Source organism: Eimeria tenella, genomic scaffold (genome assembly GCF_000499545.2).
Source record: "Eimeria tenella Houghton genomic scaffold, Eth_scaff11, whole genome shotgun sequence".
NCBI lineage: Eukaryota > Apicomplexa > Conoidasida > Eucoccidiorida > Eimeriidae > Eimeria > Eimeria tenella.
In genome coordinates, this window is record NW_013541474.1 from 231,986 (window position 1) to 243,591 (window position 11,606).

At 51.3% G+C, this 11,606-nt stretch overlaps 1 protein-coding gene across 1 annotated transcript; it reads left to right on the plus strand.

The window, feature by feature from the left end:
- Positions 1–1,419: 1,419 nt before the first annotated feature.
- ETH_00030850 (Helicase, related) lies at positions 1,420–11,066 on the plus strand (the record flags this gene model as incomplete). The annotated part of the gene is made up of 15 exons (XM_013372858.1): positions 1,420–1,882; positions 2,400–2,470; positions 3,061–3,260; positions 3,650–3,720; positions 4,336–4,470; positions 5,257–5,673; positions 6,022–6,114; positions 6,881–7,040; positions 7,323–7,650; positions 8,068–8,243; positions 8,959–9,151; positions 9,386–9,521; positions 9,743–9,774; positions 10,108–10,215; positions 10,716–11,066. 15 exons carry the CDS (start codon positions 1,420–1,422, stop codon positions 11,064–11,066), a joined length of 2,934 nt encoding a protein of 977 aa, XP_013228312.1.
- Positions 11,067–11,606: the final 540 nt, after the last annotated feature.

Below are 11,606 nucleotides of genomic sequence, written 5' to 3' on the forward strand. Positions count from 1 at the left end.
GCCGTTTGTGCTGCAATGCCGTTGGTGCTGCAGTGCGGTTGGTGTTGCAGTGCTGTTTCTGCTGCAGCGTGGTTGCTGCTCCTGTGCTGCTGCTGCGGCAGCTACTCTCCTTCTTCAGCCTGCAGTTGCAGCTGCAGCGCTGTCGCTCCACGGGATGCTGCTTGTGCTGCTGCAGTGTTGTTAGTGCTGCAGTGGCGTTGCTACTGCAGCATGCAGTCCTGCTGCAGTGCTGCCGCTACTTTTGTTGCTGCTGCAACAGATAACGTGTTGTTTGTCTCCTTGGCCCAGGGAACGCCTCGCAGCAGAGCTGCAGCACCAGCAGCTCGATCGCGAAGGCAGCAGCAGGAGCAACAACAACTGGCGCCGCTAGCAGGAGCGGCACCGCAGGCCCCGGCAGCAGCAGCGTATCCTTAAGCAGCTGCAGACCATCCTGCAGCAGCAGCAGGGTATACATAAGCAGCAGCAACGGCTCCTCTAGCTGCAAACAGGCAGAAGCGGCAGCGGTGAGCGCAGCAGCAGCAGCAACGGCGCTCACCCTAGCAGAGCTAGCAGCAGCAGCAGAAGCAACAGGAGCAAAGTACAGCAGCAGTAAGTAGCATCAGTAGCGCCAGCAGCAACAGCAGTAAGAGACAAGACAGCACCAGCAGCAACAGCAGCAGCAGCAGCAGCAGCAGTAGAAGCAGCTGCTGCAGCAGCAACAGCGGCAACAGGTTGAGCGGCCTACGTTTGTGTGTCTTCGCCTTCGTGCATGTGTATATACACCTAAGTAAAATTATTGCCTTTTAAACACTGAATTATCTGCATGATTAATTAATTTAGTTAATTTTGAATCGAAAACAAAGGGGAACACAAAGGAGCACCAGCCGAAGCTCAGTGGCTGCAGCCAACAGCGGCGGCAGCAGCAACGAACCTTCCATTAGTTGCAGTCTCCATAGACCTCAATAACTAAGGCAAATACCATATATTCGAGCTTGAGGGTTTAGGGTTTAGGGCGTAGGGTTTAGGGTTTAGGGTTGGGGCCAGGGGCCCTCTGCATCTGTTATTTTGGGCACGGCAGCCACACGATCCCGCGGCAGCTTGCTGCAGCAGCTGCAGCAGCAGCAGCAGCGGCTGGCGCGTGGGGCCTGTAGCAGCAGCTTTTGGTGTCGCTACTGCACTGTCGCCGACTGTCTTGCTGCTGCGAGTTCTGTGGCGGCTGCTGCTGCTGCTGCAGCGGCTGCTGCCCCACCAGTCGTTTTGCTGCTGCTGCTGCTGCTGCTGCTGGTGCAGTGGCTGCCGCCTCTCTTGCTGCTGCACCCCTGCTTTTTCTGCTGCCACTGCTGCTGCCAGAGCCCCTCCATTTCTTTCGCTGCCGCTGCTGCTGCTGCCGCTGCTGCTGCTGTCGCTGCTGCTGCTGCTGCTGCTGCTGCAGGGAACTGGATGTCTGAGCTGCGCCGCTTTTGCCCCTCTTTGGGAGCAGTGAAAGTGCTGGGGGAAAAAGAGCAAAGAAAAAAGCTGCTGCAGCACATCTTGGCCGTTTGCAGAAGGACAAAGGACACGCAGCAGCAAAAGAAGAAGCAGCAGCAGCACAAACAGTCCGCAGCTGGCAGCAAGAGGCACAGCCCCGCGTCAGACGGACACAGCAGCAGCAAACAGCAGCAGCAGCAGCAGCAACAGCAGCAGCAACAGGCAGAAGAGCAGGAAACACCCGAAAACGACGAGCAGCAGTCGCAGCCCGACCAGCAGCAGCAGCAGCAGCAAACAGAGGAGGAGGTCATTCCAGAAACAATTCATGTAGTTGTTGCTTCTTATGAAATGCTGATGGCCGAAAGAAACATTTTAGGACAAATCCACTGGGAGTACATCATCATAGACGAGGCCCACAGAATCAAAAACGAAGCAGGTCTGCTGCTGCTGCTGCTGCTGCGGCTCCTGGTGCTGCTGTTGCTGCTGGTGCTGGTGCTGGTGCTGATTCTGGTGGTGCTGGTGGTGCTGGTGGTGCTGCTAGTGCTGGCAATGGTGTTGCTGGTGCTGCTGCTGCGTCTGTTGCTGCTGTTGCTGCTGTTGCTGCTGTTGCTGCTTTTGCTGCTTTTGCTGTTTGCTGCTGTTGCTGCTGCTGATGGTGCTAATATCGGTCTGCTTATACTGCTGCTGGTGGTGCTGTTGCCGGTTGAGGCGCTATTATTTGCTGTTGATGCTGCTGTTGCTGCGGCTACTGTTTCTGCTTCTGGGTACTGTTTCTGTTAGTGCTGCTGCTACTGCTGGTGCTGCTGCTGCTGCTCGCGCTGCTGCTGCTGCTGCTACGGCATTTTGGTGCAGCAAGCTCCTCTCCTCTTTTGCTTGTGCTACGGCTGCTGCTGCTGCTGCTGCCGCTTTCGTTGCTGGCCTCTTGACGGCTGCTGCTGCTGCTGCTGCTGCAGGGAAGCTGGCAACGACTGTGCGGCAGTTTGCTTCCAACTACAGACTGCTGCTGACGGGAACGCCTTTGCAGGTTTGTTGTTTTTACCTTTTGCATTATTTTGTCTAGACTGAATCTGGATATTTGAAATTTCATTTAATGGATTCAATTTAAATTAATTTAAATTAATTGGAAGTAAAAAGCGGCAGTCTCAGAGTTAGCAGCAGCAGCAGCAGCAAGGCAAGGGTGCAGCGAAACTCACTTAAGCTGTCTAGACACCTCAGCTGCGCGATGTTTCGCTGCATGCGTCCTGTTTGCTTCCAGAATAATTTAAAATAATTAGCAATTTAATTATCTTTAATAATGAAATTAATAGTTATTTTAAATTACTTGATAGTTGCCTGGTTTAGAAGCGCAGAAAGAGCAGCACGGCATTCTCCAGCAGCAGCGCAGCGCAACGGTTGCTGCAGCAGCAGCTGCAACAGCGCAGCGCAACAGCTACTGCTGCAGCAGTCCATAATAATACGTGTAACAGCAAACAATGAGTGGGCGGCAGCCACCGAGAGAACTGCTTCTTTGGCTCTGTCCTGCTGCTGCTGCTACTGCTGCTGCTGCTACTGATGCTGCCGCTACTGCTGCTGTTTTTGTACCGTGTTGCTGCTGCTGCTGCTGCGTGTGGGCAGAACAACCTGCGAGAGCTGTGGGCGCTGCTGCACTTCCTGCTGCCGCAGCTGTTTGATGACGGAGATGAGTTTTTATCTCTTTTTGATTTAAGTGCTGCAACAAATGAAGAGGGGGCGCAGCTGACGCAGCAGCAAATAGAAGAAAGAAATTTGCAAATCGTAAAAAGACTCCACAGGATACTCAGGCCCTTCATGCTCAGGCAGGCTCCTGCTGCTGCTGCTGCTGTTTCTGTTGCTGTTGCTGTTACTGCGTGGCCTGCCGTTGCTTCTGTGCGGCCTGTTGCTGCTGCGGCTCCGCGACGTGCTGCTGCTGCTGCTGCTGCTCGATCTGCTGCCGTTACTGCAGCGGCAGCAGCTATTCTATTTCGTACTGCTGCTGTTGCTGCTACACCTGCTGCTGCTGCTACACTTGCTGCTGCAGTTGATGGTACAAATCCTGCTGCTGCTGCTGTTGCTGCTGCTGCTAAGCGCAGCCAAGCGGTTGCATTAAACCCTCAACTTCCTTGGATTCCTATCCGCTACTGCTGCTTCTGCTGCTGCCGCGGTGCTACAACTGCCGCTACTGCGTGCTATGCTGCTGCTGCTGCAGACGGGTGAAGAAGGATGTGCTGCAGGAGATGCCTCCAAAGAAAGAATTAATTTGCTTCGTGCCTTTATCAGGTACTCAAATTATTTATTAATTTAATTCAAAAATTACATTAAAAGGATAAAAGAAATCGAATAAAAGGATCAATAAATGAATAAATGAAGCCATTGGTGAATCAATTAAAATGATGTAAGGCTTGAATAAATACAACGAAAAAAATAAATAAAAAAATAAAATAGTGAAATAAATGAAATAATAGAGTAAACAAAATAATAGAATGGTTATTTATTTGTTTCCCATTATTTATTGCGTTGTGATTATTTATTTTATTGTTATTATTTATCAAATTTGCTCTTTTTTGATAAATTCGTAACATTATTACTTTTCAGGATTCTTGAATTCTTTTATTTTGCTTCTTTTTTAGTGTTTAAACTTCTCCATTTCTTTTTGCATTTCCAAGTTTGTAAATTGCTTTATCTAACTTCTTTTTGTTCTAATTTCTTTTTATTTTAATTTCTTTTTATTTTAATTTCGCGCGCTGCGGAGTTAAATGCTGCGTCTTTTTCTTCGATTTTGTCGGGATATTTTCGTTTTCTTTGATTTTTGACTAAAATAAAAGATTCCGAATTGAAAAAAAAGATATTTTGGAGGTAAAACGCGCGAAAATCGCCGGTTTTTGGACTTTTCAGACATGCAAAGACAACTTTACAAAGACCTCCTGAGCAAAAACGTGACAGCCCTGCAGGGCGAAGGCGGCCGCAGCAAGCTGCGCAATTTGGCCGTGCAGCTCCGGAAGGCCTGCAACCACCCGTACCTGTTCGACGGTGGGTCAAAACTGCGGATTTCGGCCGCCAAAAGCTCCTTTTACCCCCGAAATAACCTTTTATTCTGTTAGAAAAACAAAAATAAGTCCCAAGACTTTTCAAACGGGAAAAATGACCCAAGTTTCCCCAAAGTTCCGCTTTTCACCGGCTCCCGCGCCATCTTCGCCGCATTTCCCCCTTTTCACCAGCCCGCCTGCCCCTCGAACATAAAAACCATTCAGATGCCCCATTTAAATCCATTTAAATCCGTTCAAATAGATTTAAATCCATTTAAATTAATTTAAATCCACTTAAATCCATTTAAATAGATTTAAATACATTTAAATTCATCTAAATCCACTTAAATCCTTTTTTGGTTTTTCTCGTCACATTTTCTGCAAATTCGCCGAAATGTTCGCCGAAAAGATCCTTTTCGCGGCCAACTCGCTGCTGAAAAAAGGGAATACGGAATTCCAAAAAGTGCAGATCTCCTTTAAAAGCCAATAAAGGAAAGTAAAAGGCAATTGTTGAGTTTAAGACCTAACAATTCACAAGTTGTGAACTTTGATTAACTGCCAAATGTGAAAAAAAGAAAGAAGCGAGAGAACAAGAAGAAAAGGTGCTTCTGTGGCGGGCTCGGAAGAGAGGAAAAAAGCGCGGAAAACGCGAGGAAAGAGTGGAAAAAAGCGGAAAAAAGCGGAAATAACGAACTAAAAAGAAAGAAAGGGAAATAAAAAGAAAAAGAAGGAAATAAAAAAAGAAAATAGAGAAAAAGGTGGCGAATTTGGAAAGTTTTGGCGTTTTCAGGATACGAACCGGCGGGAGGAGAGCCGTTTGGGGAGCACCTGGTGGTGAACAGCGGAAAGCTGCGCTTCTGCGACAAACTGCTGCAGCGGCTAATCAAAGGAGGCAGCAGATGTCTTTTGTTTTGCCAAATGACAAGAATGATGGACATTTTGGAGGACTATTGTTGCATGCGGGGCTTCAGTTACTGCCGGCTGGACGGCCAGACCAGCGCGCAGCAGCGAGAGCAGCAGCTGCAGCTCTTCAACAGCAGCAGCAGCAGCAGCAGCAGCTGCAGCAAACCCGTCAGCATCTTCCTCCTCTCCACGAGGGCCGGCGGAGTCGGCACCAACTTAGCAGCAGCAGATACTGTCATTCTTTTCGACTCCGACTGGAACCCCCAGGCAGACCTCCAGGCCATGGACAGGGCCCACCGCATAGGTACAGCAGCAGCAGCAGCTGCAGCAGCAGCAGCAGCAGCGGCAGCTTCTGCTGCTGCAGCGGTAGTGTGGGGGTAGGAGTAGGTGTAGTCGGGGTGGGGGGGGTGGAGGGGAACGGCTCCGGCAGCAGCAGGGTTAGAAGCAGCAGCAGCAGCAGCATTAGAAGCAGCAGCAGCAGCAGCAGGAGTAGTAGTGACAACACAGTAGGCAGCAGAGAAGATTTAGGAGCAGCAGTAGAAGCAGCAGCAGCAGTAGGAGACGGCACAGCAGGCGAATGCGCAGCAGCAGGAGCAGCAGCAAGCCTCGCAGCAGCAGCAGCAGCAGCAGCATTTGTTTCTTTGCTGCCCAGGCCAAACAAAAGCAGTGAATGTTTACCGATTAATTCACGAACATACAATTGAAGAAAAGATTTTGGAAAGAGCCAATCTGAAGCTGCAGCTCGGTGGGTTTTTAATTCTTTTTTTTAATTTCTGTTTTTAGGTTGTTTTCTAAATTCTTTTTTGAATTCTTTTTAAAATCCTTTCTTAAATTTTTCATTAAGTTCTTTGTTAAATTCTTTCTTTTCTGAATTCTCTTTTTTACTTCCTCATATAAACACTCTTTTGAATTCTTCTTCTAATTCTTTTGTGAGTTTTTTATTTCGAATAAATGTTTTGAAGACCCTTTTCTTCTCTTTGAATATCTTCATTTCAAATAAATATTTCGAAACCCTTTTATTCACCAAAACCCTCCTAAAACCCTCAAAACTTCTCTCTTCCCTCCAAACCCTTAAACCCTCTTTAAACCCCCTTTAAATCCCCTTTAAACCGTCTTTAAACCCTCTTTAAACCCTCTTTAAAAACATCCCAAAACCATTTCAAAACCTGCTCTACACCCTCTCCAAACCCTCTCTAAAACCCTTTCAAAACCATTCCTTCCCCCCCTAAACCCCCTCAGAATCCCCTCAAAACCCCTCTCAAAACCCTGCTAAGAACCCTCAAAACGCCCCTCAAAACCTCCCTCAAAACCCCCTCAAAACCTCCCTCAAAACCCCCTTAAAACCTCCCTCGAAACCCCCCCAAGCCCCCCGTCAAACCCCCTTAAAACCCCGTCAACCCCCCATCAAAACCCCTCATAACCCTCTCAAACCCCTCTGAAGCCCCAGCAAAAGCCTCTCAAACTCCGAAAAAGTGTTTGGAAATCGGGGCTTTGGCTGTTTGCTGCTGCAGACACCGCGGTGATTCAGCAGGGGCGGCTGGGGGAGGGACGCGGCGAGGACTTCTCGCAGGGGGCGCTGCTGTCGATGGTGTCTTTTGGGGCGGAGCACATTTTCAAGTCTTCGAAAAACGCGGACTTGACCGAAGAAGAACTCGACGCCATCCTCGCCAGGTCCGCCTTCCAACGGCCTCCAACTTCCCCTTTTCGCGGCTCAAAAAGACTCAAAAAGTTAAAATAAATTCAAAAAAACCAAAACAATTAAAAAAATTAAAGACAAAAGTTGAAAAAAATTAAAAAAATTCGAAAGAATGCAAAAAATACATTCCTTGCACTTTCCCCACCACCCCTGGTGCTTCAAGGAGTGCCGTGCGCTGCTGCTGGAGCTGCTTTTGCTGCTGTTGCTCACTGCCGCTGCTGCTGCTGCTGCTGCTGCTGCTGGTGTTGTGCTTGCAGGGGCCAGGAGCGGACGGAGCAGATGGAGGCGATGCTGCAGCAGCAGGTGCGGCGGTCGCTGCTGGACTTCAGCAGCAGCAGCAGCAGCAGCAACTTGTACGACGTGGACTTGTGCTATCCTGAAGAAAGAAAAGCAGCAGATAGAGACGCCTGGCTGCAGCTGGCGAAGGAGCAAATGTCCACAGAAAGGGAGACTCGCAGGCGCCACAGAAGCAGCTACAGAGAGGGCCCCGAGCAGCAGCAGCAGCAGCAGCAGCAGCAGCAAACCGCCAAGGACGCCCGAAAGCCCCCACACATCCCCCGAGTCCCCAAACTCCCAGTCATGCAGGTCCGCTAAGCTCGCTAGGGTTTAGTAGGGTTTACGAGGGTTTCCTAGGGTTTACGTGGGCTTATTAGGGTTTACGAGGGTTTATTAGGGTTTATTTATAGGGTTTATTAGGGTTCGTTAGGATTTATTAGGGTCCTTTGGGGTTTAATAGGGCTTCCTACAATTTCGTTAGCGTTTATTGGGGCTTATTAGAATTTATTAGGGTTAATTCGGGTTTACTAGGGTTTGCTAGGGTTTAGCGTTTAGCGTTTAGGGTTTAGGGTTTAGGGTTTGGCAGTGAGGAGCGTGGGGAGGCACAAGGCAGCGGATTTTTTGCAACCCCCCAAGCAAACGCGCAGGAGTCGGGAGGTTGGCAAACCCAAAAAAAGGGTTTGCGAGGGTTTGGAGGGGCGAGGGTTTGGTTTGAAACGCCTTCAGGAGTGGCAGTTTTACAACAGAGAAAGAATCCTGGAGCTGCATGCGCTGGACTTGGCCTGGCGGCGCTCGCTGGGCCAGGCCAGGGCCCCCACTGCAGCAGAAAGGCAGGAGAAGCAGCAGCTAATTGAACAGGGCTTCAAGGACTGGTCCAAGAAGGACTTGATGGCCTTCGTCAGGCGAGCCGCTGCTGCTGCTGCTGCTGCTGCTGCTGCGGATGCGGGTGCGGGTGCGGGTGCGGGTGCGGGTGCGGGTGTGAATGCTGCTGCTGCGGCGCGGGGGCTGCGGGGGTGCTGCTGCGGCGCTGCGGGAGATGCTGCGCGGGGTACTGCTGCTGCTGCTGCTGTTGCTGCTGGGGATGCTGCTGCTGCTGATGCTGTTGTTCCTGGGGATGCTGGATATGCTGCTGGGGATGACCAGCACTTTGCTGCTGCAGCGAGCTTTTATTTGCTGCTGGTGCTGCCGCGCCCTAGCGACTTGCTGCTGCCCCAGTTGCTGCTGACTTATTTGCTGCTGCTGCTGTGGCTGCAGATGAGCTTGCTGATTGATTTGCTGCTGTCTTCGGTGCTGATTAGTTTGCTGCTGCAGTTGCTGCTGACTAGGCTTGATCATTAGAGGGAAAAGCAGAGCATAAGTGAAACCTGTTGCTGCAGCTGTTTTTGCTGCTGTTGCTGCTGCTGTATCTGGTGCTGCTGCTCTCGCTGGTGCTGCTGTATCTGCTGCTGCTGCTCTCGCTGCTGCTGCTGCCCAACCTTCCGCTCTTTCTGCTGCTGCTCCTCTCTCTGATGCTGCCGCTTCTCCCCCCCTCCTCACCCCCCTCCTCCCCCTCCCCCTCCTCCTCCCCCTCCACCGTCGCCGCCGCTGCTGCTGCTGCTGCTGCTGCTGCTGCTGCAGAGGGAGCGAGATGTACGGGCGCGAGGACCTGAGTCGCATAGCGACGGAGGTGGAGGGCAAGAGCGAAGCTGCTGTGCGGCTTTATGCTGCTGCCTTTTGGAGCCGCCTGGGGGAGATCAGCGACAGCAGCAAACTGCTGAAGCGCATTCAGGACGGCGAGGCGGTGCTGCAGCGCCGCAGGGAGCTCGAGCAGGTGCCACTTAGTCGATTAATTGATTCATTACAATTAATTAATTAATTAATTATAATTAATTAATTAACTGAAATTAATTCATTCATTAGCTCGTTTATTTGCTGTTTTGCCGGGGTTTCGGGTTGCGGGGTGCGCGCTTCGCCTGGGGTGCTGCTGCAGTTGGAGGGCTGCGGTTGCGGTTCTTGACCTGCTGCTGCTGCTACTGTCATGCTGCTGCTGCTGCTGCTGCTGCAGGTGATCGTGCGGCGGCAGCAGCAAAGCGACTTCCCTTGGCGGCGTCTGCCGATCAATTTTGCTGCTGCAACAAAAGCTAAATCCTTCTTTACAGAAGAAGAGGATGTCTTTGTTCTTAACCTCACTACGCTGCTAGGTACAACCTCTGCTGCTGCTGCTGCTGCAATTGCTATTGGTGCTGCTGCTGCTGCTGTTGCTGAAAATTTATAGAACGAAAGAACAATTAAGTAAATCAAGTAATATTTATTATCCAAGCTTCCATTAATTAATTAACTTATTGATTAATTAATTAAACAATTAAACAATTAAATAATTAATTCATTAATTAATTAATAAGTTTGTTTCACTGCGTCCCAGGATATGGCAATTGGGAGAAGCTTCGAAGCCAAGTGGGCGGGAAACTGCTGCTGCTGCTGCTGCTGCTGCTGCTTCTGCTGCTGCTCCTGCTCCTACCGCTGCTGCTGACGCCCATAGCGATGCTGCTGCCGCACCTGCTGCTGCTGCTGCTGTCGCATCTGCTGCTGCTGCCGCTGCTGCTGTCACATCTGCTGCTGCTGCTGTTATCTCAGCCTACAGAAGGAGCATGAGAGCAAACGCAGTTTTCTCGCTGCTCTCCAAAGTAGCTAACTAATTATTTCATTAATTAATTAATTATTTGTTATTTTAATTATTTAATGGTTTAAATTGATTTAATTAATCAAATTCCGTTTTCAATTGTTCAGGTTCTGAGAGACACGACCTGGAGACGGGACTGGTTCTTCAGGTCGAGAGCAGCAGCAGACTTGGGCAGGAGAGCCGAGGCCATCATCCGCCAGCTCAAAAAAGAAGAAGTGCTGCTGCTGCTGCTGTTGTTGCTGCTGCTGTTGCTGCTGTTGCTGCTGCTGCTGTTGCTGGTGCTGCTGCTGTTGCTGCTGCTGCTGTTGCTGTTGCTGCTGTTGCTGCTGCTGCTGTTGCTGCTGTTGCTGCTGCTGCTGTTGCTGTTGCTGCTGTTGGTGCTCCTGCTGTTGCTGCCGCTGCTATTGCTGCTATTGCTGCTGCTGCTATTGCTGTTGCTGCCGCTGCTATTGCTGCTATTGCTGCTGCTGCTATTGCTGCTGCTACTGCTGCTGCTGTTGCTGCTGCTGTGGCTCCTGCCGTGACTGGTGGGCCTGCTGCTGCTGCTGCTGTCACTCTTCGGGCTGCTGCTGCTATTGCTGCTCTTACTGTCTGATGCAGCTGCTGCCGCGGCTGCTGCTGCCGCTGTTTGTGGCAGTGCTGCTGCTGCTGCTAGCCCTGCTGCTGCTGCTTTTTTCCTTCATGCGGCTCTGTGCTGCTGCTGCTGCTGCTGCAGGGGGAGCGGTTTTCTCGTGGGCGCCGCCGCCTGGATATGCCAGCAGCAAAGCAGCCGTCCCCTGGAGCTGCAGCAGCAACACCAGCAGCAACAGCAACTACACCAGCAGCAACAACGCCGGCAACGACGCCGGCTTCAACGCCAGCAGCAGCGGCTGCTGCTGCTTCTCCTGCTGCAGCAGAAGAGTTCAACAGCAGCAGCGCCGCCGATGGGGCGGCCACGCCTGTGGGGTTGCAGCCAACTCCAGCAGCAGCAGCAGCAGCAGCAGCAGACACAGCTGCCGCCGAGTCTCCGCTTTCCGCTGAAACAACAGACGCGAAGCGGAGGCGATTGATGCCCAATGCAGGCTAGCAGCAGCAGCAGCAGCAGCAGCAGCAGCAGTAGCAGCACCGATGACAGCAGCCGTAGAAGCAACCACTGCAGCAACAGCGCAGTTGCGGCAGGTGATGCAGCAAACGCTGCACTAGCAGTAGCAGCAGCAGCAAGTGCAGCGCACTGAAGCAGCAGCTGCATCACCTGCCTCACCTGCAGGAGCAGCTGCTGCAGTTGTTGCTGCTGCAGCTGTTACGGCATAGGCCTCAGCAGCCGAAGTCTATGCACAGCCAAAGGTGACCAGCATTTGCATTTATTTGTTTTGTTGGATCTTCCTGTTCAATAGTATTAGCTGCAATGAGGGAGGCAGCACTGCTGCAGCAACTGCAGCAGCTGCAGCAGCTGCAGCAACAGCAGCAGCAGCTGCAGCAGTTGCAGCAACAGCAGCAGCAGCTGCAGCAGCTGCAGCAACAGCAGCAGCAGCTGCAGCAGCTGCAGCAACAGCATCAGCAGCCGCAGCAGCTGCAGCAGCAGCAGCAGCAGCAGCAGCAGCTGCAGCAGCAGCAGCGGCTGCAGCAG